The following is a 26,899-nucleotide window of genomic DNA, read 5'->3' as shown; positions in this document are numbered from 1 at the left end:
TGTACATAGGGAGCAGTATTATAGTAGTTATATTCTTGTACATAGGAGCAGTATTATAGTAGTTATATTCTTGTACATAGGGGGCAGTATTATAGTAGTTATATTCTTGTACATAGGGGGCAGTATTATAGTAGTTATATTCTTGTACATAGGGGCAGTATTATAGTAGTTATATTCTTGTACATAGGGGGCAGTATTATAGTAGTTATATTCTTGTACATAGGGGGCAGTATTATAGTAGTTATATTCTTGTACTTAGGAGCAGTATTATAGTAGTTATATTCTTGTACATAGGGGGCAGTATTATAGTAGTTATATTCTTGTACATAGGGAGCAGTATTATAGTAGTTATATTCTTGTACATAAGGGCAGTATTATAGTAGTTATATTCTTGTACATAGGGGGCAGTATTATAGTAGTTATATTCTTGTATATAGGGGGCAGTATTATAGTAGTTATATTCTTGTATATAGGGGGCAGTATTATAGTAGTTATATTCTTGTACATAGGGGGCAGTATTATAGTAGTTATATTCTTGTACATAGGAGCAGTATTATAGTAGTTATATTCTTGTACATAGAAGTATTATAGTAGTTATATTCTTGTACATAGGAGCAGTATTATAGTAGTTATATTTTTGTACATAGGAGCAGTATTATAGTAGTTATATTCTTGTACATAGGAGCAGTATTATAGTAGTTATATTCTTGTACATAGGGGGAGTATTATAGTAGTTATATTCTTGTACATAGGAGCAGTATTATAGTAGTTATATTATTGTACATAGGGGGCAGTATTATAGTAGTTATATTTTCGTACATAGGGGGCAGTATTATAGTAGTTATATTATTCTCATAATTGGACCAGGACAGAACATTCTCTGGCCCTCACTGGTCTCATTCTCAGGTCTGTGATTTTTATGTGTGTGAATGGATCTGTTACACTCCTCGAGTCCATACGCCGTCCAATAAATATTCTGGCATCATACCGTCATATCACACAGGGGCAGGAGGGAGGCAGCGATTCACAACCACCTGCGGCTGATGGATTGTTAGCTGGCACCTGTTCACACTAGCAGGAGGTGACGTGAGGTCCACGCCCAGTCCATCAGCCGCAGGTGGCTGTGACTCTCTGGCTCCTTCCTGCTGCCCCAGGGATTGCAGCTTTCCAGTCCAGGGCAGGACCCCACTGTCAGGTAGGCGGCCATGATGCTGTGGTTGGGCTCATACACATTGGCCGATATATGTGATTAGTGTCCTCATTTTACTCTGTCTCTTCCTATAGTAATATTGCATTTCCAATTTTCCACCATTCCACATGTACATAATATAGCACTCACCATGGCAGTAATGCAGCTCACATGATCGAGATTTACCGTCCTACACAATCCAGAGCGCGTAGCTTTATATCTTCTCTTGTAGGTATCGCTCCCTGCCTGCTGCACATGAGGGCAATCTGACCCCCGGAGCCCCGGCACAACCACATCAGCTGCACATGCATTGTATTATATATTAGATTGTGAGCTCCGGGGTCGGGGATGATGGGAGTAGTGATACACTGTGTGATAGGAGATTAGATTGTGAGCTCCGGGGTCAGGGATGATGGGAGTAGTGATACACTGTGTGATAGGAGATTAGATTGTGAGCTCTGGGGTCAGGGATGATGGGAGTAGTGATACACCGTGTGATAGGAGATTAGATTGTGAGCTCTGGGGTCGGGGATGATGGGAGTAGTGATACACTGTGTGATAGGAGATTAGATTGTGAGCTCTGGGGTCAGGGATGATGAGAGTAGTAATACACTGTGTGATAGGAGATTAGATTGTGAGCTCCGGGGTCAGGGATGATGGGAGTAGTGATACACTGTGTGATAGGAGATTAGATTGTGAGCTCTGGGGTCAGGGATGATGGGAGTAGTGATACACTGTGTGATAGGAGATTAGATTGTGAGCTCTGGGGTCAGGGATGATGGGAGTAGTGATACACTGTGTGATAGGAGATTAGATTGTGAGCTCTGGGGTCGGGGATGATGGGAGTAGTGATACACTGTGTGATAGGAGATTAGATTGTGAGCTCTGGGGTCGGGGATGATGGGAGTAGTAATACACTGTGTGATAGGAGATTAGATTGTGAGCTCTGGGGTCAGGGATGATGGGAGTAGTGATACACTGTGTGATAGGAGATTAGATTGTGAGCTCTGGGGTCAGGGATGATGGGAGTAGTGATACACTGTGTGATAGGAGATTAGATTGTGAGCTCCGGGGTCAGGGATGATGGGAGTAGTGATACACTGTGTGATAGGAGATTAGATTGTGAGCTCTGGGGTCAGGGATGATGGGAGTAGTGATACACTGTGTGAGAGGAGATTAGATTGTGAGCTCTGGGGTCGGGGATGATGGGAGTAGTGATACACTGTGTGATAGGAGATTAGATTGTGAGCTCTGGGGTCGGGGATGATGGGAGTAGTGATACACTGTGTGATAGGAGATTAGATTGTGAGCTCTGGGGTCAGGGATGATGGGAGTAGTGATACACTGTGTGATAGGAGATTAGATTGTGAGCTCTGGGGTCGGGGATGATGGGAGCAGTGATACACTGTGTGATAGGAGATTAGATTGTGAGCTCCGGGGTCAGGGATGATGGGAGTAGTGATACACTGTGTGATAGGAGATTAGATTGTGAGCTCTGGGGTCAGGGATGATGGGAGTAGTGATACACTGTGTGATAGGAGATTAGATTGTGAGCTCTGGGGTCGGGGATGATGGGAGCAGTGATACACTGTGTGATAGGAGATTAGATTGTGAGCTCCGGGGTCAGGGATGATGGGAGTAGTGATACACTGTGTGATAGATTAGATTGTGAGCTCCGGGGTCAGGGATGATGGGAGTAGTGATACACTGTGTGATGGGAGATTAGATTGTGAGCTCTGGGGTCAGGGATGATGGGAGTAGTGATACACTGTGTGATAGGAGATTAGATTGTGAGCTCCGGGGTCAGGGATGATGGGAGTAGTGATACACTGTGTGATGGGAGATTAGATTGTGAGCTCTGGGGTCAGGGATGATGGGAGTAGTGATACACTGTGTGATAGGAGATTAGATTGTGAGCTCCGGGGTCAGGGATGATGGGAGTAGTGATACACTGTGTGATAGGAGATTAGATTGTGAGCTCCGGGGTCAGGGATGATGGGAGTAGTGATACACTGTGTGATAGGAGATTAGATTGTGAGCTCCGGGGTCAGGGATGATGGGAGTAGTGATACACTGTGTGATAGGAGATTAGATTGTGAGCTCTGGGGTCAGGGATGATGGGAGTAGTGATACACTGTGTGATAGGAGATTAGATTGTGAGCTCTGGGGTCAGGGATGATGGGAGTAGTGATACACTGTGTGATAGGAGATTAGATTGTGAGCTCTGGGGTCAGGGATGATGGGAGTAGTGATACACTGTGTGATAGGAGATTAGATTGTGAGCTCCGGGGTCGGGGATGATGGGAGTAGTGATACACTGTGTGATAGGAGATTAGATTGTGAGCTCTGGGGTCGGGGATGATGGGAGTAGTGATACACTGTGTGATAGGAGATTAGATTGTGAGCTCCGGGGTCAGGGATGATGGGAGTAGTGATACACTGTGTGATAGGAGATTAGATTGTGAGCTCTGGGGTCAGGGATGATGGGAGTAGTGATACACTGTGTGATAGGAGATTAGATTGTGAGCTCTGGGGTCAGGGATGATGGGAGTAGTGATACACTGTGTGATAGGAGATTAGATTGTGAGCTCTGGGGTCAGGGATGATGGGAGTAGTGATACTCTGTGTGATAGGAGATTAGATTGTGAGCTCCGGGGTCAGGGATGATGGGAGTAGTGATACACTGTGTGATATATTAGGGAGTCAGCTCTGGGGTCTTCGCCCTCTTATAATGATGGTGTCAGGTGGGCCACGGACGCTTCCTCTGGGATCACGCACACTTCTCCTCCTGGACGGCGATGTACGATGGGCGGCCGGAGCCAGCGGTGAGTCGGACCCCACATGTGTGCATGGTCTCCTAGTCCGGGGCTTGTGACTGCGGCTGTTGCCTACCCTGAGCCATGGCTGATACCAGAAAGCAATAGTGCGCTTCCCCGAGCCCCCGCAGATCTCCGTGCCCCCACCCGCTGCCGCCTCCTTGCTGCTTCCTTTTGGCCGATCATCTCTGGATCTGTTTGTTCTTTCTTGGTTCCAGATTTTCTCCTGTTCTGCCAAATTTTGTATCTATAAAAATAAATGATAATGAGGGAATGAATCACTGATACCAGCGGCTCCGAGTACGGGGGGGCTTCATAGTGATGAGCGGCTCCGAGTACGGGGGGCTTCATGGTGATGAGCGGCTCCGACTATGGGAGGCTTCATGGTGATGAGCGGCTCCGAGTACGGGGGGCTTCGTGATGAGTGGCTCCGAGTACGGGGGGCTTCGTGATGAGCGGCTCCGAGTACGGGGGGCTTCGTGGTGATGAGCGGCTCCGAGTACGGGGGGCTTCATGGTGATGAGCGGCTCCGAGTACGGGGGAGTTCGTGATGAGCGGTTCCGAGTACGGGGGGCTTCGTGGTGATGAGCGGCTCCGAGTACGGGGGGCTTCGTGGTGATGAGCAGTTTGGAGTACGGGGGGCTTCATGGTAGATGTAGAATGTGTGATCGGCGGTTCCCGGTACAAGGGGGCTTTATGGTAGATGTAGAATGTGTGATCAGCGGCTCCCGGTACGGGGGGCTTTATGGTAGATGTAGAATGTGTGATCGGCGGCTCCTGGTACGGGGGGCTTTATGGTAGATGTAGAATGTGTGATCGGCGGCTCCCGGTACGGGGGGCTTTATGGTAGATGTAGAATGTGTGATCGGCGGCTCCCGGTAAGGGGGGCTTTATGGTAGATGTAGAATGTGTGATCGGCGGCTCCTGGTACGGGGGGCTTTATGGTAGATGTAGAATGTGTGATCGGCGGCTCCCGGTACGGGGGGCTTTATGGTATATGTAGAATGTGTGATCGGCGGCTCCCGGTACGGGGGGCTTTATGGTATATGTAGAATGTGTGATCGGCGGCTCCCGGTACGGGGGGCTTTATGGTATATGTAGAATGTGTGATCGGCGGCTCCCGGTACGGGGGGCTTTATGGTATATGTAGAATGTGTGATCGGCGGCTCCCGGTACGGGGGGCTTTATGGTATATGTAGAATGTGTGATCGGCGGCTCCCGGTACGGGGGGCTTTATGGTATATGTAGAATGTGTGATCGGCGGCTCCCGGTACGGGGGGCTTTATGGTAGATGTAGAATGTGTGATCAGCAGCTGCCCAACCGGTGAGTGTCCCCCCGGCTACACTAATCCTGCTCCACCTGCACAGGGAAATAGCCGATCATTTCCTGCAGCTATAAATGATTCCTACTGGAACCTGAAAAGTTATCTACATCATGTGACGCCATTCTCACCTCACAATCGGTAACAATCCCGAAAAGAAGGAAGAATTGGAAACATTTCAAGGGACTCATCACTGCCGTGACAGTGTCCTCGCCGCCGTGAAGGTCTACGCTCCGCCGTGACAGTGTCCTCACCACCGTGAATGTCTCCGCTCCGCCGTGACAGTGTCCTCGCCGCCGTGAATGTCTCCGCTCCGCCGTGACAGTGTCCTCGCCGCCGTGAATGTCTCTCCTCCGCCGTGACGTGTCCTCGCCGCCATGACTATGTCCTTGCCGCCGTCAATGTCTCCCCTCCGCCGTGACCGTGTCCTCGCCGCCGTGAATGTCTCCGCTCCGCCGTGACTGTGTCCTCACCACCGTGAATGTCTCCGCTCCGCCGTGACCGTGTTCTCACCACCGTGTATGTCTCCCCTCCGCCGTGACCGTGTTCTCACCACCGTGAATGTCTCCCCTCCGCCGTGACCGTGTCCTCGCCGCCGTGAATGTCTCCGCTCCGCCGTGACCGTGTCCTCGCCGCCGTGAATGTCTCCGCTCCGCCGTGACCGTGTCCTCGCCGCCGTGAATGTCTCCGCTCCGCCGTGACCGTGTCCTCGCCGCCGTGAATGTCTCCGCTCCGCCGTGACCGTGTCCTCGCCGCCGTGAATGTCTCCGCTCCGCCGTGACCGTGTCCTCGCCGCCGTGAATGTCTCCGCTCCGCCGTGACCGTGTCCTCGCCGCCGTGAATGTCTCCGCTCCGCCGTGACCGTGTCCTCGCCGCCGTGAATGTCTCCGCTCCGCCGTGACCGTGTCCTCGCCGCCATGACCATGTCCTCGCCACCGTCAATGTCTCCGCTCCGCCGTGACCGTGTCCTCGCCGCCGTGACGTCTCCGACGATTACAAACTATTAAACCACCTGATGCTGCCGCGCACGGACTGAGACCTCTGGGATTTGGGGTTCACCCTGATGGGGGTCTGATAATGAGACACACGGTAGATACGTACGGACCGTAGATAACGTATGGCTTTTATTGATGCTATATTACACAGCTGTTGACGCTTTAGCTGCTGGACGGCGTGTGCCTCAGTATTGGGCTCATGGCTTGGCTCCATATAGCGTCATGTGCTGTCTACTTCCCGCTATAGAAGTACTTGTAGGTGTCGTCAGACATGAGGCTGTCCGTGTCGTTGAAGGTGTCGCTCTCTCCAGACTGGTCGGCGTCTTTCAGCCTCATCAGGCGGCTCTGGAGTCTTTCCTGATCGCGCTTCAGCTCGGAGTAGGAGCGGGAGAAGGTGTGGAAGATGGAGGTAGCGGGGAACGCCATGATCAAGATGCCGCTCAGGATGCTGCTGAGTGCCACCACCTGACCTGGGATACTTCTGGGCACCATGTCTCCATAGCCAACTGTGGTCATGGAGATGATGGCCCACCAGTAGGACGCGGGCACACTGGTGAATTCCTGGCATCGGCCCATTTCATTCTCCGCCAAGTGGACGAGAGGAGCAAAGAGTGTGACGGCTACGCACAGGAAGAGCAAGAGGAGGCCGAACTCCCGGGTGCAGCGGCGCACGGTGAGGCCCAGAGTCTGCAGGCCCAGCGAGTGACGGGCGAGACGCATCACATACAGAATCCTCAAGGCACGTAGGACCCGCAGCAGAAGCCCAATCTTCTCCAAGTAGGAATTGCTGCCTGGCTTTTCCAGAATTTTCTGCTCGTCCTCCACAATGAGAGACACGTAGTACGGTAAGATGGCCAGCACATCGATGATGTTCAGCGGACCCTGGAAGAACTTGCACTTACTCTTGGCCTGAACGAACCTCAGTAGGAACTCTAGAGAGAACCAAGCCACGCAGACCGTCTCGATGATGAAGATGTTGTAGCATTTCTGAGAACACTCACCCTGGGGCAGAAAGAGAAGAAAGTGCTCAGTACAAAGGGCAAAACCTGCAATGTGGAGGAATGTAACTTTCTGGCCATTATATACTCGTATCCTGCACTTTCACCAATTCCCCCCTCCCCCAATCCTAGGGGGAAGACGAGATGCTATGATGTCTCCATAAACAGCGTACATGGACATGAGGAATTGTTGCTCTCCTGTCTCCATGTAGTACATGTCCAGAAGCAGCAGCAAGTACGCAGGGAATTATGCAGAAGTACTAAGCGACGTAGCTGTGAATCCAGCTCTGAAGTGAGATAAAACATAGTAACATAGTCAGATAAAAACCAGAAGCAGCACCCTGGTCTCTATATTACTGTGCTTCTCTAGCTCACCTCCATTCCTTCACTTAGTAAACTGATCCCTCAGTGAGTCCTGTCCATTTAGTTTTCAGCAGGGTGGATTTTAGCAGTTTTTCAGAGTGAATGATGAGTTTAGGAGATGAAAAGTGGATTATAGGTGGCGAAAGAAGCTTACAATATATTTCATTTCTTATGTTCGCTTCTACAGTTTTGGCTAAAAGCTTTCACATTTTTGCTCTTTGTTTTTGTTCTTTAGTCGCTGTTTCTATGGTTACTGACGGACAATTATAAACATTCTGCACAATGTTACATTTTATTGACAAACACATGAAGTTTATTTGATGGCTCAATATCCCCAGCGTTGTCCCTTATTCCCCACGCTCCTGCCCCTTATTCCCCACGCTCCTGCCCCTTATTCCCCACGCTCCTGCCCCTTATTCCCCACGCTCCTGCCCCTTATTCCCCACGCTCCTGCCCCTTATTCCCCACGCTCCTGCCCCTTATTCCCCACGCTCCTGCCCCGTTATTCCCCACGCTCCTGCCCCTTATTCTCCACGCTCCTGCCCCTTATTCTCCACGCTCCTGCCCCTTATTCTCCACGCTCTCCTGCCCCTTATTCTCCACGCTCTCCTGCCCCTTATTCTCCACGCTCTCCTGCCCCTTATTCTCCACGCTCTCCTGCCCCTTATTCTCCACGCTCTCCTGCCCCTTATTCTCCACGCTCTCCTGCCCCTTATTCTCCACGCTCTCCTGCCCCTTATTCTCCACGCTCTCCTGCCCCTTATTCTCCACGCTCTCCTGCCCCTTATTCTCCACGCTCTCCTGCCCCTTATTCTCCACGCTCTCCTGCCCCTTATTCTCCACGCTCTCCTGCCCCTTATTCTCCACGCTCTCCTGCCCCTTATTCTCCACGCTCTCCTGCCCCTTATTCTCCACGCTCTCCTGCCCCTTATTCTCCACGCTCTCCTGCCCCTTATTCTCCACGCTCTCCTGCCCCTTATTCTCCACGCTCTCCTGCCCCTTATTCTCCACGCTCCTGCCCTTCCCCCGGTAGCTGGATTTCGGCTTCTGGGCAGATCCTAACTGTTGGCCGCCTTGTATCATCAGACCTCGGAGTTATCACAAGTTCTGGGGTTTGTGGCTTTTTGAGGACTGAGGCAGGATCTCAATGAGACTGAGGTTTGGGAGTTTCCTGGTTGTGGACACAAAATATCAGTGTTTTATTCACTGGGCCGCTTAGTTCTCGCGTTTGCTTTGTGACCTGGTCTCCATCATGGGAGAAAAGCATCATCACCATATTGCCATAGATGGACGTTCACCAGATACTGACGATGGAGGCGACGGGCGGTCACCAGATACTGACGATGGAGGCGACGGGCGGTCACCAGATACTGACGATGGAGGCGACGGGCGGTCACCAGATACTGACGATGGCGGTAACTGCGGGTCATCTTGTAATGAGCACAGTGTCCCATCTGCTGGTATCAGGCCCTGAAATCAGGCACCACATCCCCCAAACCCTCCCCAAGCTGCATCAAAAAGGAGAAGCAGAACAGGGACTGCAGCTCTGGAGGTGACTGGAGGATAAGACATGATGTAACAGCAGAATAGCAGAACAGGGACTGCAGATCTGGAGGTGACTGGAGGATAAGAGATGATGTAACAGCAGAATAGTGACTGCAGCGCTGGAGGATAAGACACAATGTAACAGAATAGTGACCGCAGCTCTGGAGGATAAGACACGATGTAACAGAATAGTGACCGCAGCTCTGGAGGTGACTGGAGGATAGAGCACGCCCAGGAAGAGGAGGAGCATCTGTGCTGAGCATCTGCAGGCTAGGGCCTTGCTAAGCTCCTGGGAAGGGAGGTTTTTTCCTGCAAGGACTTTCCATCTGCCCCCTTCCCAGGAAAGAGGACTCTCCCTGGGACTGAGCGCCGGGGCTGTGCCCCTGGCTCCCACCCTCCGGCAAGCCAGCTGGGGGTGGGGGGCCTCAGCACCATCCGGAGGCCAGGGTGCAGCCAGCCAGTCCCAGGGAGATGGGGAAGAGACGGACCCAGGAGAGAGGGGGTCGCAGGACCCAGGAGCCCTGGGACACCGGGCCCCCCGAAGCTGGTACCATGGCGGCTCCTCCTCCCGGAGGAGTGGCGGCCCAGAGCAGAGGTGCAGTGGCAGAGCCCCCCAACATCTGGGGCTCCAGAGCTGAGGGAGAGCCATCTACCATCTACGCCTCCCGCATCCATGCGCACCTCTGCGAATATGAGGAGGCCGCCAAACAGCTGAGAAAACTCCGGGAGGAGTTAAGGGGAGCACGAGCGGTGGCTAAGAACCGGCTCCCCGCCTCGAGACGAGCTGAGGTCTCCGCCACGGTGGAGAGGCTGAAGGGGGCTATCAGGGCCTTGGAGGAGATACGGGCGGCTATCCTGAGTGGGAGCGGCCCCTTCGCAGAGAAACTGAAAAACGATGACCGGTTTAGAGCCATGACCGGAGGGTCTCCTGGGGGGTCGGGAGGCCCCTGCCAGGTGGAGGGCCAAGAGGAGGAGGAGGATGGCGGAACATCTACGCCTGCCCCACCTGAAGGCCAGGTGAGCAACAACACCCAGGTAACATGCAGCGGGGTTGCCCCTGAGCAAGTGGCTCTCCCACCGGACTCCAGTTACTCGGAGGAAAGTGAGGGGGAGGCTGGTGGGAGTGGGGACAGTAGTGGTGAGGGGGGCTGCCTCGTCCTACAACAGGTGAGGCAGATCGAGTCCCCAGAGCGGTTTGGCACACTGCTCTTTGGGGATGAGGTCTGCCCTGAGGACGAGGCAACCGGAAAGAGGAAAAAGAAAAAAAACAAGCGCAAGCCAAAAAACACCGTGGCTGACAAACTTATGTTTGTCCCTCTTTCCGGGGCCCCTCTGTCCCGCTGTATGGAACCCGCTGCCCACCCCGGCTCGGGCCCTGTGGTGGGTCCGCAGCGGGGGCGCGGGGAGAGTGATGTGTGCCTGGACCTTACCGTCACATCTGGTGGTGGCGGTGAGGGTTCAGGCAGCGACATGGAGGTTGGTGCTGGTGCCAGTGGTGTAACAGCCGCTGGCGGTATTGGCAGTAGTGGTGTCCGGGCTCAGTCCCCGGTGGCAGGGGGGGCTGGCCTGGCGCTCAGCACGGGTACAGCCAGGACCGCACCTCCGGCGGTGAGTGCTGGGGTCTCTGGATCCCCCACGCACGGGTCCGTTAAGTCTGGTCCACTTATGGGGGTCCAGAGACCTAGAAAGGGCGTGGAGGCTGCTGTGAAGCAGCAGCTAAAAAAATGCAAGGGGCTGGTAGCTCCTCTGACGGCGCCCGTGGCAAGAGCGGGGTCCCCGGCGCGTAGACCCAAAAAGGGGTCCGTGCTGGGGGCACCGCCGCCGCTGGGCGACGAGGGGGAGTGGCCAGCCCTGCCAACATCAAGTGGTGAGTTCAGGGGCGCAGTGACGGTCCGTGAGGGGGGGCGTGGCCTCCCCGAGTGTTGCCCAGCCTGCAAAGGCTGCGGCATGCGGGGGGGCGTGTCCTCCTCGGCCGCTGTCCCGCCCGCTGTGCCCGCGTCACCTGGGGAGGGCGTGGCCTCGCAAGGGGTCACTGCTCTGCCCGGGGTGGCTGCGGCCGGCGGGGGGCGTGGCCTTGGCGGGCCCACTGCCTCCTGTCCCGCCTACCCCCTCAAGCAGCATAGTGCCCCCAAAAGTCGGTAGGGAGTTGTCGGGGTCCCCAGTCCGCTTACCTCCATCTGGTGGTGCGGGGGCTCTGGCACTCCTTGGGAAGCCGGCGGGGGCGAACAGCAGAGGGCAGGGTGCGGTGGCAGTGGCCGTCCCTGTCCTCAGTGCAAAGACACCGCAAAAAGAAAAAAAAGTGGAGCCAGAGAACCCAGGAGCTGCTGCTGCTCCCAGGCTCGGGCAGGGCGTACTGAGTGCGCTCTGCTCGGAGGTATTTAAAGGGGCAGCGGCACTCTTGGACAAGAGTTGGAGCAGTGCCAGCAGCTCCAAGGAGCAGAGCGCTGGCCAGTCAGGGCCCCCAGCAGGCAGGCAGGGGTACTGCAACACCAAGTCTGCTAATGTAAATAGTGGTCTATCTGGAAGTGAGAGTGGGAGTGAGATAGGAGATATTTTTGAAGAGCTGTTTGAGGACATAAATGGTGATGTGAGCGATATGGATGAGGGAGTGAGTGCGAGTGTGAATGTGGCAGTAAATGCTGGAGTGAGTGCCGGAGCGAGTGGAAATAATAAAAGAGTGAACGGGAGAGTGAATGAGGGTGCTGGCACAAGTGGTGGTAGTGGTGGGAGGGCTGGCCCGTCTGCCCCCCCAGCCGCGAGGCCCCAACGTAATTATGCGGGGGTCGCGGCTGGGGGTCGGGGTGGTTCCGGGGGGGTCTCCTCGCCTCCGGGCTCCGGGGACGGCGGTTTGCACCGCCGTTTCCTGGAGGCCCTCCAAAGGGGAGAAAGATCGATCATGGTAGAGGGGAGGACAGTGGACCTGTCTTTCTGGATAGAGAGACATGGCCTAGCAGCCTTCCAAAATCAAAGGGAGGGAGGGACTGTTTGGTCTCTCCCCACAGCCGGGCAGGGGCCGCCAAGAAGGAATGTGGTCCGTCTTAGGTGGGGGGGCAGTGAAGCTTGTCCACCTAGGAGCAAGGTGGTGGAGCTCCTCCTTAAGATGGGCTTCGGGGCGAATGACATCTTTGCCGATACACCCTTCGGCGTCCCGCTTCTTCGACGTCAGCTTCGTGCGGCCAGAGGGGCTTGAGCTCTTCTGGTCAAACTACGAGCTGGTGCGAGAAGAGCCCGGATGGCGAGACTTCGTGGCTCAAGCGGTGTCTCGCCAAAATTCCGTCAAGCGAGTGACCGTGGTTACATGTAACGAGTCACTCGCAGGCGTGGACATCATGACGTGGCTTTCCCGTTACGGGGAGGTCACCGAGGTCCCAAAAAAGAACAGGGACGAGTTTGGCATCTGGTCGGGGGGCTGGACCTTCATGGTCAAATTGAAGGTTTCCGGCGGCACGGTCACCCACATCCCTTCCTCGGCGTTCCTGGGAAGGGACAGGATCCTGGTCTTCTACCAGGGGCAACCGAAGGTCTGCCACAAGTGCGGCGACCCCACTCACTTCAGCAACAACTGCAAGGTGCAGAAGTGCGCGTTGTGTGGTGGGGTAGGTCACCTGGCTGCCTTGTGCAAAGACATTCGGTGCCACCTGTGTGGTGACCTGGGTCACCCTCTCAACCGCTGCCCTCGCTCTTTCTCTAATGCCGCCACAGGCCCGGTGGGGAGAGACCGCGGGGGGGCAACCCCCGGTGGCGCTGCTTCTGCTGTGGCAGGTGGTGAAGGGGGAAGGGCTGAGGGGCCAGTGAGGAAGGGCAATGCTGCAAGGGGCCCCGCGTACCAGCGGAGGCAGGAAAAGCGCCAGGGAGGTAAGGGACAGGTGGAGCCTCGGGCAACCGGGGTGATGCCTGCTCCTCCTTCCAGGCCCGTGGCCAAAGCCTCTGAGGCCCTGGGGGAGAGTGCGGTGAGTGAGGAGATCAGGAGGATGGAGAGAGAGGAGAAAGCGGCTGACTCGGACGGGTCCTCACAGTATGAAAGTGTTGATGAGGATGTCCAAGAGCAGCCTACAGCACCAGGTGGCAAAACCAGGCGTGCCAAGCGCAAAGCGGTGGGGAGGAAGGCTGACAAGCCTTCAAAGTCCCCCCCGCCCCCGACCACAAGGGTGCATACGGAAGGGCCTGCTGACCCCCCTCTGATCAGACTCTCCAACCGGTTCAGCGCCCTCGGGGGTTCAGATGATGAACCGCAAGACGAGGGTACTGGGCCGGGGGCAACACCGGAGGGTCCTTCAGGGGATGGCGGAGTCCGTCCCTCAGGGGGCATTGCTCCTCCTGAGGGGGGGACAGACCTGGAACCCGGGGGCGAGGACACCGGGGGGGGGTGGGATGGACACGTCGGGAGCTTCCCTGAAAAGGAAGGTGTCTGACCCCTCCCCAGGAGGAGGTAATAGCGGGGTAGGGAAGAAATTGGCCATCCAACTCGATCACCCATGATGGCTGAACTCGCCCCGTTGACGCTGGCGTCTATTAATGTCGCCAGCATTAAGTCAGATGCGGCTCGCTTCACGGCCTTTGATTTTTTCTCCCGGATTGAGGCAGAAATTTTATTCTTGCAAGAGACCAGACTAACAGACATGGGGGCCATCTATAAAGCACGGAGGGAGTGGAGGTGCGGGCCCTCATACTGGTCTCTTGCGGCCGAGCCGTATAGCGGGGTGGCAGTCCTTTTTAAGACTGCAGCAGTTGAATGCCGACGGGTTACTGAGTTGGAAATGGGGAGGTGCCTGATCCTAGATGTCTTCATGAGGGGACAAGAGCTCCGGCTCATCAACATCTACGGCCCGCAGTCCAAGTGGGACCGCAAATGTCTCTTCCTGAGGATCAAGCCCTTTCTTTTTACGAGCCGACAGGTGGTCTTCGGTGGGGACTTCAACACCATTACGAGGTCCCGTGACCGGGGGGGTCCCGGAGATCGCCTGGCTTATGATAGCGTCGCGTTGAATAGCATAGCCAGTGAAGCTCGCCTGGTGGATGCTCACATCCGGCACACCCCAGGTCACGGAGGTTTCACCTACCATAGGGGTAGCTGTAGGTCTAGAATAGACAGGTTTTTTTTGAAGGAGGACGCCATCTTTTCTGCTGTGTCCGCCGTTGAGGTGGAGTTCTCCGATCACTGTCTAATTTTCTTTTCTCTGAATGTTGCAGAGACTCCTCGGATGGGAAGAGGGCTGTGGAAGCTCAATTCGTCCCTGCTGGAAGAAGCGGAGGTGAGACAATCCTCCTAGGATTTTCTTCAGAGCCAGGTACCGCTGTTGGATCTCTGTAGTAGTAAGTCAGAGTGGTGGGAGATCTTCAAAAAGCGGGTGGCGGGGTTCTTCCGTCAGCTCTCGAGCCTCAGGAGTCTGAACAGGCACCGCTTGTACCGGGCTCTGGGGAGGAAACTCGAGCAGCTTGTCTCGACTGGAGGTGACCGAGAGGAAATCTCCAGAGTGAAATCTTTGCTCAAGAGGTGTCAGTATGATAGGCACACATCCTTGGTTTTTGAGAGGGACTTCGGGAAGTACCGCTCGCCCGACCCTTACAGAAACTGTAAGATGTCAGTGAATTGTAAGATGGTGACAGGACTGATCGACAGTACGGGGTCCCTGAACAGATCCAAATCAGGGATCCTGGAGGTAGTCAGATCCTTCTACTCACACCTCTTGGAAAAGAAGGATCTGGATCGGGACAGGATGTCGGCTTTCCTGGCTGAAGCCATCCCAGAGCCAGGGGGTGACCCCTCTCTTGGTGTTTTGGCAGAAGAAATCAGGGAAGAGGAAGTGAGACTGGCCATTGATGGGCTTCGGCTCAAGAAATCGCCAGGTCCGGATGGCTTAACATCTGAGTTCTATAAGACTTTTAGGGACTCCTTGGTCCCCCTCTTGACAGGGGTCTTTAATGAGTGTCTCTCCTCGGGCACTCTTCCCGGCTCAATGAGGAAGTCAGCCCTCATTATTCTGTCAAAGGGTAAGGATCCGTCCCGAATCGAGAACTGGCGTCCCATAGCGCTTCTCGATACGGACCGGAAGGTTCTGGCCAAGGTGCTGTTTAATTGGCTGGTGAAGTTTGCACCCCGGCTCCTTTCAGGGGCCCAGCATTGCTCTGTTCCAGGCCGCAGTACTTTTAGTGCTGTGCTCGGTGTCCGAGAGGCAGTGGAGCAGGGTAGGGCAGGTCACTGGAAGGGGTACTTGCTGTCATTAGATCAAGCGAAAGCCTTTGACCGGGTCAACCACGAGTACCTCTGGTCCGTCCTTTTGAGGTATGGTCTGCCTGGGAGGTTTGTAAAATGGTTAGAGATCTTGTACCAAGGGGCTGAGACTTTTCCGCTGGTGAATGGTTGGTCAGGTCGTCCTTTTGAGGTGGGTTCTGGGGTCCGTCAGGGCTGTCCGCTGAGCCCGCTTTTATACGTGTTCGCGATCGATCCCTTCTTAAGGAGGGTAGATCGTGGACCGCTGGCGGGAGTCGGGATGGACCGGCCGGGCTCTGGCTCCTCTCTGAGGGTGGTGGCGTACGCCGATGATGTTTCCCTGTTCGTATCCTCGAGAGGGGAGGCGGACTGGGTCATGTCGGAGGTAGTGCGCTACTCGGAGGCATCCGGGTCCATGATCAACCGGGATAAGTGTGAAAGTCTCTGGCTGGGAGGGGGAGATCCTAGTTTTGATCTCCCGGACACCCTTCCAGGGCCCCAGGCCACCGCCAAAATTCTAGGCATCGAATTTGGCCCCGGGGACTACCCCCAGCAAAATTGGGAGGGCAGACTTAAGATCGCTGCCCAAAAGGTGGACCAATGGAAGGGTTGGTCTTTAACCCTGAGGGAAAGGGTTTCCCTGGCTAAAGGCTATCTGCTACCTTTATTGATATACCTGGGCAGTGTGTGCATCTTGCCGGAACCTCTCTGGACGCGGGTCTATAGCCTGTTCTTCCAATTGTTATGGGGGAATAGGCTTAACCTAATCAAGAGGGAGGTTACATACCGTACGAGGAGACTAGGCGGGTTGGGTATGGTCAACCCGGTGGTGTTTCTAGTAAACACCTTTCTTAAGACTAACATCTCCAACCTCTGGCTAGAGAGGGCTCCTCCGTGGGTAGTCTCCTGCAAGGGTTGGCTTTGGCCTTTCTTCCAGGAATGGGAGACAGGAGGGCGGGTGAAGGACCTACGTACACCTCATGGGCATCTCCCGGCTTACGCTACCCCGGTTCTGAAGGTGATCCGCCGGTGGGGTCTGGGAATGTGGGAAATCAGGACCATGTCGAGGCAGTGCCTTGACAGGAGGGTCCTGTTGACCCATTTCCAGAAGCCCCTGGCCCTTAAGGATTGCCCAGGCCGGGATCTGGAGGTCGGGCTGGGGCTTTTAAATTCTAAGCGGATCCCCATGAAGTTTTGGGACTTGACCTGGCGTTGCTTCCACGGGAGGCTGTATGTAAGGGACAACTTGAAGTGCAGGAACTCCGATGACCGGGGTTGCCCTCGTGAGGAGTGTGGCGACGTGCTGGAAAGCATGGAGCACTTCCTGCTTCATTGTCCCTTTAATGCAGAGGTTTACAACAGGGTGGGTGCCTCCATACGTTGGCCGCGGCTGGCGTCCCTCTCCTACGCTGAATGGGCCTATGGAGCGTTCAGATCCCTGGGTGGCCGGGACCCGTGCACTTTATTCCTAGTCAGTGCAGCGGTTAGGTTCCACACTTGGAATGCACGGTGCCTAGTTACGACACGGAAAAAAACCCTCCCAAGGGATGAGGTGGTAGGAAACATCTTGGGTGACCTGGTGAAGGTCCGTTCTTTGGAGTTCGAAAGGTTGGGTGTGAGGAAGGCCTCTTGGCTTTGGAGAGGCCTCTCCTTTTAAAAACGCACTCAAGGGAGAGCTAGCTCCGTGTGAATGAGGGTAGGGATAGCATAAGTTTCACTGGGTGTGTTAGGGACAGAAGTAGGGGCAGATAGGGACAGGGAGGGACAGGCACTGAGGGACAGATAGAGAGTTAGTTATGATAAGTTAGGTGGAGTAGGGGCAGGTAGGGACAGATAGGGACAGGTTTCTTTTTTAGGGACAGAAGTAGGGACAGTCTTAGTTCTTGAGGGATAGGATGAATGTGTTAGTGAGGGATGGAGCCTCTAGAACCCCTTTTCCTGGTGGTGGGCTGGTGCATGCCACCTTAGCTTTTTGTTTTAAAAACAGGACATATAATGGATATTGGGCTTACAGGTGCCAAACTTGGGCCTTGGGTATGTAAATGCTGTGTTTAGTTTGTATATTAATGCGTAAGTAGATGGGATGGTATTGAGAGTTTTGGAAAATGTCTTTTGGTTGTGCTTTGGTAAAAGGAAAAACATATAACACACGTTTTTTTTTGTCTTTTTAGTTAGAATGTGTGGATGGGGTGTAGTCAGGTTGGGAGGGGGGTGCATGGGGGGTGGTGGATGGATGTCCGGATGCCAAGAGCAACATGAAGGAGCAAAGGAGCAGGGCAGGAGAAGTAGACTCTGCGGACCCTGGAAATAGTTTTCGTGTGGAATCAAAAGGCCATAAACTTTCGTGGACCAGATTTTGCAGTGACAAGGCTACAAACTTGTAGGACCTGCGGTGCAAGGTGGTGGGAAAAAAAAGGCTGCGAACTTGTTGCCATGTGTGGGAGAGGAAAAAAAAAAAAATCTTTGCTGTGTAATAGGAGGTGAGGTTTGTCGGCCAAAGTGGCAGAGTTCTTGTTTTTTTCAAGGCGGAGGGCCAGGAAAGGGTTATTTTCGTTTGGTTTTTGTAAATAGTAAAATTGTAAATAGTAAACTAGTAAAATCGGTGAGGTGTGAATGGGGGTGAATGGGGGTGAATGGAGTGAGAGTGGGGAGAGGGGTTTATGTTTCTTTGTATTCTCTTTTCAGTGGATTCCTGCTGGGGGACCCTGAGCTGCCGAGCTCAGTGGGGGACAAGGAAAGGATTTGGACTTTCAGTTGTTTGCGCATGTTTTGCACATTTTATGTCTGTCTATGTTGGTTTTCTTTAGTTTATGTATTGTGGTTTGTTTCTGAGTGTAATTTTGATAATTTTGTAAAATAAAAGAGTTGGAGGATAAGACACGATGTAACAGCAGTATAGTGACTGCAGCTCTGGAGGTGACTGGAGGATGAGACACGATGTAACAGCAGAATAGTGATTGCAGCTCTGGAGGATATGCAGGGATGTATCTCTGAGATGAGGTCCCTGGAACCCGATCCCTGCGATCAGTATCGGTTCCCCCGGACACACGACTCCGCGGTGATATCTGCGGATGACGGCGCTCACGCTTCTGGTGGAGAGACGCAGCATCCACCGTCCGCTGAGAGTCGTTCTCAGGGCTCCAATCCGCAGCGAGATCCGGAGCCGCCATCATACCGGCATCATCAATGACTGTCCGGAAGAAGCAGAGTGCGCAGCAGCACAGAGGATTTCAGAGGTGTATGGAGACTGCGGTGGGGACCAGACATGAAATATTCAGGACGGGTGAAATTAGAGAAATCCATTTACTGATCTGGAAGTGAAAGCCCCGAGTGATCGCTGGACGAATTAATGAAGGAGTAATGGAAATGTAGAGCCGCCTGCGACACCGCGCTGATGGCGGCCAGAAATGGACACCGCAACCGGATCTGTCAGCGGGAAGCTGGAATAATCTAGAGTTACAGCCCAGCCCCCGCTGGCAGAAATCCTCTGTGCTGCTGTAGACTAGACTGCTGCCGGGGAAGTCTTCTATTCCCATGCCCCTGAAACACTGAGACCCCCGTCAGAGCTGCACACTGAATCCTCTGAGCTGGGGATCCTGCTCAGTCTGTGTCTGACCCCCCACAGGACAGGCACACTCTTCTCCTGAAATCCTCTGTGCTGCTGCATATTAGATGGAGGATACTCCCAGCCCTCCGGCACTATGCGTGCAGGATCACCCCCCGCGGTGTGCGCGTGCTCCTAGGTCGTCTGCACGTTACGCTCCAGATGTTACAGATTATTCCCAAATAATTTAATGTATCAACGTGAGAATCCTCTAATGTTGTGTAGGGAATGGGAGACGGCTGCCATCGTCACTTCCCAATGTGGCTCCTGCGGGGCGTCTCTGGTGTGCGGGGGCGTCTCTGGTGTGCGGGGGCGTCTCTGGTGTGCGGGGGCGTCTCTGGTGTGCGGGGGCGTCTCGGTTGTGGGGCGTCACGTCCTGGGACATTTATATCCGAGGTCACAGATTTTACGCCTTTTGTCATTAGTTGTAGCTCGGTGACGCTGCCATTAGAGGATGGGTCGCGGGGCGATAGATTTCTTCTCGTCCTCCTCCTGATGGTGGAGTACGGGACCCCGCGGTCCTGATGGTGGAGTACGGGACCCCGCGGTCCTGATGGTGGAGTACGGGACCCCGCGGTCCTGATGGTGGAGTACGGGACCCCGCGGTCCTGATGGTGGAGTACGGGACCCCGCAGTTCTGGCTCACCTCATACCGACACAAAGGTACAGTCATGGCCAAAAGTTTTGAGAATGACACAAATATTATATTTTCACATGATCTGCTGGCCTCTGGTTTTTATGTGTTTGTCAGATGTTTTTATCACATACAGAAATATAATTGCAATCATATTATGAGTAACAAAAGGTTATATTGACAGTTAGAATGAGTTAATGCAGCAAGTCAATATTTGCAGTGTTGACCCTTCTTCTTCAGGACCTCAGCAATTCTCCCTGGCATGCTCTCAATCAACTTCTGGATCAAATCCTGACTGATAGCAGTCCATTCTTGCAAAATCAATGCTTTTATTTTGTCTGAATTTGAGGGTTTTTGTTTGTCCACCCGTCTCTTGATGATTGACCACAAGTTCTCAATGGGATTAAGATCTGGGGAGTTTCCAGGCCATGGTCCCAAAATCTCTGTTTTGTTCCCTGAGCCATTTAGTTATCACCTTTGCTTTATGGCAAGGTGCTCCATCATGTTGAAAAAGGCATTGTTGATCGCCAAACTGCTCTTGGACGGTTGGGAGAAGTTGCTCTCGGAGGACATTCTGGTACCATTCTTTATTCATGGCTGTGTTTTTAGGCAAGACTGAGAGAGAGCCCATTCCCTTGGCTGAGAAGCCACCCCACACATGAATGGTTTCAGGATGCTTGACAGTTGGCATGAAACAAGACTGGTGGTAGCGCTCACCTGGTCTTCTCCGAATAAGCCGTTTTCCAGATGTCCCAAACAATCGAAAAGGGGATTCATCAGAGAAAATGACTTTACCCCAGTCCTGAGCAGTCCACTCCCTGTACCTCTTGCAGAATATCAGTCTGTCCATGATGTTTTTTCTGGAGAGAAGTGGCTTCTTTGCTGCCCTCCTTGAGACCAGGCCTTGCTCCAAGAGTCTCCGCCTCACAGTGCGTGCAGATGCACTCACACCTGCCTGCTGCCATTCCTGAGCAAGCTCTGCACTGCTGGTAGCCCGATCCCGCAGCTGAAACACTTTTAAGAGACGGTCCTGGCGCTTGCTGGTCTTTCTTGGGCGCCCTGGAGCCTTTTTGGCAACAAGGGAACCTCTCTCCTTGAAGTTCTTGATGATGCGATAGATTGTTGACTGAGGTGCAATCTTTCTAGCTGCGATACTCTTCCCTGTTAGGCCATTTTTGTGCAGTGCAATGATGACTGCACGTGTTTCTTTAGAGATAACCATGGTTAACAGAAGAGAAACAATGATGCCAAGCACCAGCCTCCTTTTAAAGTGTCCAGTGGTGTCATTCTTAATCATGACAGATTGATCTCCAGCCCTGTCCTCATCAACACCCACACCTGTGTTAATGGAGCAATCACTGAAACGATGTTAGCTGGTCCTTTTAAGGCAGGGCTGCAATGATGTTGAAATGTGTTTTGGGGGATAAAGTTCATTTTCTAGGCAAATATTGACTTTGCAAGTAATTGCTGTTAAGCTGATCACTCTTTATAACATTCTGGAGTATATGCAAATTGCCATTAGAAAAAATGAAGCAGTAGACTTTGTAAAAATTAATATTTGTGTCATTCTCTAAACTTTTGGCCATGACTGTATATAAGGGAGTGGAGCCGGAGCCGCAGCTGATGCCGCAGTCTCACTTGTATCTTTCCATTTTGATATTTAGTAGTTGCTGATAAATAATGTTTTATATTTGTCTCTGGATGTTTCCTGCCAGATCAATTCCAGGTGACAACTGATGAAGCTGCAGAGGGCGCGCAGGAGGGGTCTCAGGGCGCACAGGAGGGGTCTCAGGGGGCATGGTCTGCACTTGTTTCTTTTCAACTTGTTTCCATCGGTTTTGCTGCTCTCAGTCTGAATCTACAATGTGCACATTCCAATAAGAAGGAAACCATTGCATGAACAGGGGGAGTCCGGAGGGTTAACTGGTCCTGTAAGATACATTGAGACACACAGCTCAGCAGTCAGTATCACACAGGAGAGGATTAGATACACGGCTCAGTAGACAGTAAACACAGGATAGGATTAGATACACGGCTCAGCAGTCAGTATCACACAGGATAGGATTAGATACACAGCTCAGCAGTCAGTATCACACAGGAGAGGATTAGATACACGGCTCAGCTGAAGTACTAGAAGTACTTGTAGAACAAAGAATAAATGCAGCACTATGTCAATCAGTGGCTTCTATTATTGTCCTGTATTTTGAGGTGTGAACTTGTGGGAGGGACATGGTACGACCTCAACTGGAGTCTGCAATTCATAGAAATGAGGCCCAGCTAGAAAAGGTATAAAGAAAAATGAAAACACTGATGAGCGCCCTGAGGATCCAGAGCAAAGATGAAAAGAATTACATGGATCAGCGACATAATGAACTTGTTCAAGTGCAGAAATGGCCAAACAAAAAGCACGATCCCTAGCTGTGTCATATAAAAACTCCTCAAAAGACGGGGGGGCGCTCCCTCCGCGTGGAGAAAGACGGGTGCAATCTCCAGAGGATACAAAGGGGCGCTCCCTCCACCTGGAGAAAGACGGGTGCAATCTCCAGAGGATACAATGGGGCGCTCCCTCCACCTGGAGAAAGACGGGTGCAATCTCCAGAGGATACAAAGGGGCGCTCCCTCCACCTGGAGAAAGACGGGTGCAATCTCCAGAGGATACAATGGGGCGCTCCCTCCACCTGGAGAAAGACGGGTGCAATCTCCAGAGGATACAATGGAGCGCTCCCTCCACCTGGAGAAAGACGGGTGCAATCTCCAGAGGATACAATGGGGCGCTCCCTCCACCTGGAGAAAGACAGGTGCAATCTCCAGAGGATACAATGGGGCGCTCCCTCCGCCTGGAGAAAGACAGGTGCAATCTCCAGAGGATACAATGGGGCGCTCCCTCCGCCTGGAGAAAGACAGGTGCAATCTCCAGAGGATACAATGGGGCACTCTCTCCGCCTGGAGAAAGACAGGTGCAATCTCCAGAGGATACAATGGGGCGCTCCCTCCGCCTGGAGAAAGACGGGTGCAATCTCCAGAGGATACAATGGGGCGCTCCCTCCGCCTGGAGAAAGACGGGTGCAATCTCCAGAGGATACAATGGGGCGCTCCCTCCACCTGGAGAAAGACGGGTGCAATCTCCAGAGGATACAAAGGGGCGCTCCCTCCACCTGGAGAAAGACGGGTGCAATCTCCAGAGGATACAATGGGGCGCTCCCTCCACCTGGAGAAAGACGGGTGCAATCTCCAGAGGATACAATGGAGCGCTCCCTCCACCTGGAGAAAGACAGGTGCAATCTCCAGAGGATACAATGGGGCGCTCTCTCCGCCTGGAGAAAGACAGGTGCAATCTCCAGAGGATACAATGGGGCGCTCCCTCCACCTGGAGAAAGACAGGTGCAATCTCCAGAGGATACAATGGGGCGCTCTCTCCGCCTGGAGAAAGACAGGTGCAATCTCCAGAGGATACAATGGGGCGCTCTCTCCGCCTGGAGAAAGACGGGTGCAATCTCCAGAGGATACAATGGGGCGCTCCCTCCGCCTGGAGAAAGACGGGTGCAATCTCCAGAGGATACAATGGGGCGCTCCCTCCGCCTGGAGAAAGACGGGTGCAATCTCCAGAGGATACAATGGGGCGCTCCCTCCGCCTGGAGAAAGACAGGTGCAATCTCCAGAGGATACAATGGGGCGCTCCCTCCGCCTGGAGAAAGACAGGTGCAATCTCCAGAGGATACAATGGGGCGCTCTCTCCGACCTGGAGAAAGACAGGTGCAATCTCCAGAGGATACAATGGGGCGCTCTCTCCGCCTGGAGAAAGACAGGTGCAATCTCCAGAGGATACAATGGGGCGCTCCCTCTGCCTGGACAACGGTGCAATCTCATGCGAATCACTCACCCTGTCCTCCTCGGCACGGAGGTCTGGCATGGTGCTGACACACAGGTTGATGGCGGTGGTGGCCACGAAGAGGATGGACAGACAGGCGAACACCTTCCCGGGGAGTCCGGACTGCGGGTTCTCCACCATGTCCCGCAGCCCACTCATGCACTGGCCCACGGTGGAGTGGTCCTCCAGCACACAGATGGTCTCCCGCGTCCGCTGCGCCTCCTCCTCCTTGGTGATCTCGGCCAGGTCCTCCAGCTTCTGGAGGAGCTTCCTGAGGCAGCAGCGCTCCAGGCTGGACTCCTCGATGCCCCAGTACAGCAGCTCCTCCTGGAAGGACAGGGCGCACATTTCCCGCAGAAGACGCAGCTTCCCGGCCGCCATGAAGCTGACGATCATACTGAACGCACACGGGCTCCTGTCAAAGAAGAACTCATTGGTGTCTTCATCAAAGTCATCGCAGACCTGGATGATCTCGTCGTAGCTGCTGCAGAACCTCAGTTTCCCGAGTCGGGTCATGGGGAAGTCATCCAGCGTGCTCCAGGGCAGCAGGTAGCGGATGCCGCCCACATTAATCACGATCTCCTGCTTAAAGTCGCGGGTGTACAGATCGTCGAGGTCATGGATCCTCTGCGCCCGCTGGTACTGCACCCCCTTCAATGTCTGCGAGTCTGAGACCCCCGGGAAGAAGTGGCTGAGCGTAATGCTGGATGTGGAGCTGAGATTGCTGTAGTCATGCTCGTTACCCCCGGAGATGATCGGCATCTCGGCCCAAGAGCTGACGCTTCACCTGGAGAGCTGGAAGAGAGGAGGACAGTGCTGAGGCGGAGGGGGAGAGTGCTGAGGCGGAGGGGGAGAGTGCTGAGGCGGAGGGGGAGAGTGCTGAGGCGGAGGGGGAGAGCGCTGAGGCGGGACAGCGCTGAGGCGGAGGGGGAGAGCGCTGAGGCGGGACTGCGCTGAGGCGGAGGGGGGAGAGCGCTGAGGCGGGACTGCGCTGAGGCGGAGGGGGGACTGCGCTGAGGCGGAGGGGGGACTGCGCTGAGGCGGAGGGGGGACTGCGCTGAGGCGGAGGGGGGACTGCGCTGAGGCGGAGGGGGGACTGCGCTGAGGCGGAGGGGGACTGCGCTGAGGCGGAGGGGGACTGCTGGTGTATCTAATCCTATCCTGTGTGATACTGACTGCTGAGTCGTGTATCTAATCTCCTGTGATACTGACTGCTGAGCTGTGTATCTAATCCTATCCTGTGTGGCCGTGTATCTAATCTTGTCCTGTGTGATACTGACTGCTGAGCCGTGTATCTAATCCTATCCTGTGATACTGACTGCTGAGCCGTGTATCTAATCCTATCCTGTGATACTGACTGCTGAGCCGTGTATCTAGTCCTCTCCTGTGTGATACTGACTGCTGAGCCGTGTATCTAATCTTCTCCTGTGTGATTCTGACGTGTATCTAATCCTCTCCTGTGATACTGACTGCTGAGCTTTGTATCTAATCCTCTCCTCTGTGATACTGATTGCTGGGCCGTGTATATAATCCTCTCTTTTGTGATACTGACTGCTGAGCTGTGTATCTAATCCTATGCTGTGTGATACTGTCTGCTGAGCTGTGTATCTAATCCTCTCCTGTGTGATACTGACTGCTGAGCCGTGCATCTAATCCTCTCCTGTGTGATACTGACTGCTGAGCCGTGTATCTAATCCTCTCCTGTGTGATACTGACTGCTGAGCCGTGTATCTAATCCTCTCCTGTGTGATACTGACTGCTGAGCCGTGTATCTAATCCTCTGCTGTGTGATACTGACTGCTGAGCCGTGTATCTAATCCTCTCCTGTGTGATACTGCCTGCTGTGCCGTGTATCTAATCCTCTGCTGTGTGATACTGTCTGCTGACCTGTGTATCTAATCCTCTCCTGTGTGATACCGACTGCTGAGCCGTGTATCTAATCCTCTCCTGTGTGATACCGACTGCTGAGCCGTGTATCTAATCCTCTCCTGTGTGATACTGACTGCTGAGCCGTGCATCTAATCCTCTCCTGTGTGATACTGACTGCTGAGCCGTGTATCTAATCCTCTCCTGTGTGATACTGACTGCTGAGCCGTGTATCTAATCCTCTCCTGTGTGATACTGACTGCTGAGCCGTGTATCTAATCCTCTGCTGTGTGATACTGTCTGCTGACCTGTGTATCTAATCCTCTCCTGTGTGATACCGACTGCTGAGCCGTGTATCTAATCCTCTCCTGTGTGATACCGACTGCTGAGCTGTGTATCTAATCGTTTCCTGTGTGATACTGACTGCTGAGCCGTGTATCTAATCCTCTCCTGTGTGAAACCGACTGCTGAGCCGTGTATCTAATCCTCTCCTGTGTGATACTGACTGCTGAGCCGTGTATCCAATCCTCTCCTGTGTGATACTGCTGAGCTGTGTATCCAATCCTATGCTGTTTGATACTGACTGCTGAGCCGTGTATCTAATCCTCTCCTGTGTGATACTGTCTGCTGAGCTGTGTATCTAATCCTATCCTGTGTGATACTGTCTGCTGAGCCGTGTATCTAATCCTATGCTGTGTGATACTGACTGCTGAGCTGTGTATCTAATCCTCTCCTGTGTGATACTGTTGGCTGAGCCGTGTATCTAATCCTGTCCTGTGTGATACTGACTGCTGAGCTGTGTATTTAATCCTCTCCTGTGTGATACTGTCTGCTGAGCCGTGTATCTAATCCTATCCTATGTGATACTGTCTGCTGAGCCGTGTATCTAATTCTATCCTATGTGATACTGACTGCTGACTCGTGTATCTAATCCTCTCCTGTGATACTGACTGCTGAGCTGTGTATCTAATCCTCTGGTGTGTGATACTGTCTGCTGAGCCGTGTATCTAATTCTCTCCTGTGTGATACTGACTGCTGAGCCATGTATCTAATCCTCTCGTGTGATACTGAATGCTGAGCCGTGTATCTAATCCTATCCTGTGTGATACTGATTGCTGAGCAGTGTATCTAATCCTGTGCTGTGTGATACTGACTGCTGAGCCGTGTATCTAATCCTCTCCTGTGTGATACTGTCTCCTGAGCTGTGTATCTAATCCTCTGCTGTGTGATACTGTCTGCTGATCCGTGTATCTATTCCTCTCCTGTGTGATACTGACTGCTGAGCCGTGTATCTAATCCTCTCCTGTGTGATACTGTCTCCTGAGCTGTGTATCTAATCCTCTGCTGTGTGATACTGTCTGCTGATCCGTGTATCTATTCCTCTCCTGTGTGATACTGACTGCTGAGCCGTGTATCTAATCCTCTCCTGTGTGATACCGACTGCTGAGCTGTGTATCTAATCGTTTCCTGTGTGATACTGACTGCTGA

The 26,899-nt window shown here is 53.4% G+C and overlaps 2 protein-coding genes across 2 annotated transcripts in view; one reads left to right on the top strand and one right to left on the bottom strand.

Annotated features, from left to right (window-relative positions):
- The first annotated feature begins 1,064 nt into the window (after positions 1-1,064).
- Positions 1,065-26,899, top strand: part of LOC141078014 (uncharacterized) — a 58,737-nt gene continuing 32,902 nt past the window's right edge. Inside the window, exon 1 of the transcript XR_012227634.1 lies at positions 1,065-1,195. The gene's annotated coding sequence lies outside the window, so the exon portion shown is untranslated. The remainder of the gene's footprint in view (positions 1,196-26,899) is intronic.
- LOC141078013 (voltage-gated potassium channel regulatory subunit KCNG4-like) overlaps positions 6,430-26,899 on the bottom strand; it is a 28,256-nt gene continuing 7,786 nt past the window's right edge. Inside the window, exons 2-3 of the mRNA XM_073564803.1 lie at positions 23,558-24,340; positions 6,430-7,324 (exon numbers count right to left, since the gene is read on the bottom strand). Coding sequence (XP_073420904.1) covers positions 6,554-7,324; positions 23,558-24,307 — 1,521 coding nt within the window. The 5' untranslated portion in view covers positions 24,308-24,340 and the 3' untranslated portion in view covers positions 6,430-6,553. The remainder of the gene's footprint in view (positions 7,325-23,557; positions 24,341-26,899) is intronic.

The sequence above is a fragment of the Dendrobates tinctorius genome, unplaced genomic scaffold (genome assembly GCF_039654945.1).
Source record: "Dendrobates tinctorius isolate UK_male_01 unplaced genomic scaffold, ASM3965494v1 ptg000490l, whole genome shotgun sequence".
NCBI lineage: Eukaryota > Metazoa > Chordata > Amphibia > Anura > Dendrobatidae > Dendrobates > Dendrobates tinctorius.
The sequence above is the reverse complement of the archived record's forward strand: the minus strand, read 5'-3'. Positions and strand labels throughout refer to the sequence as shown.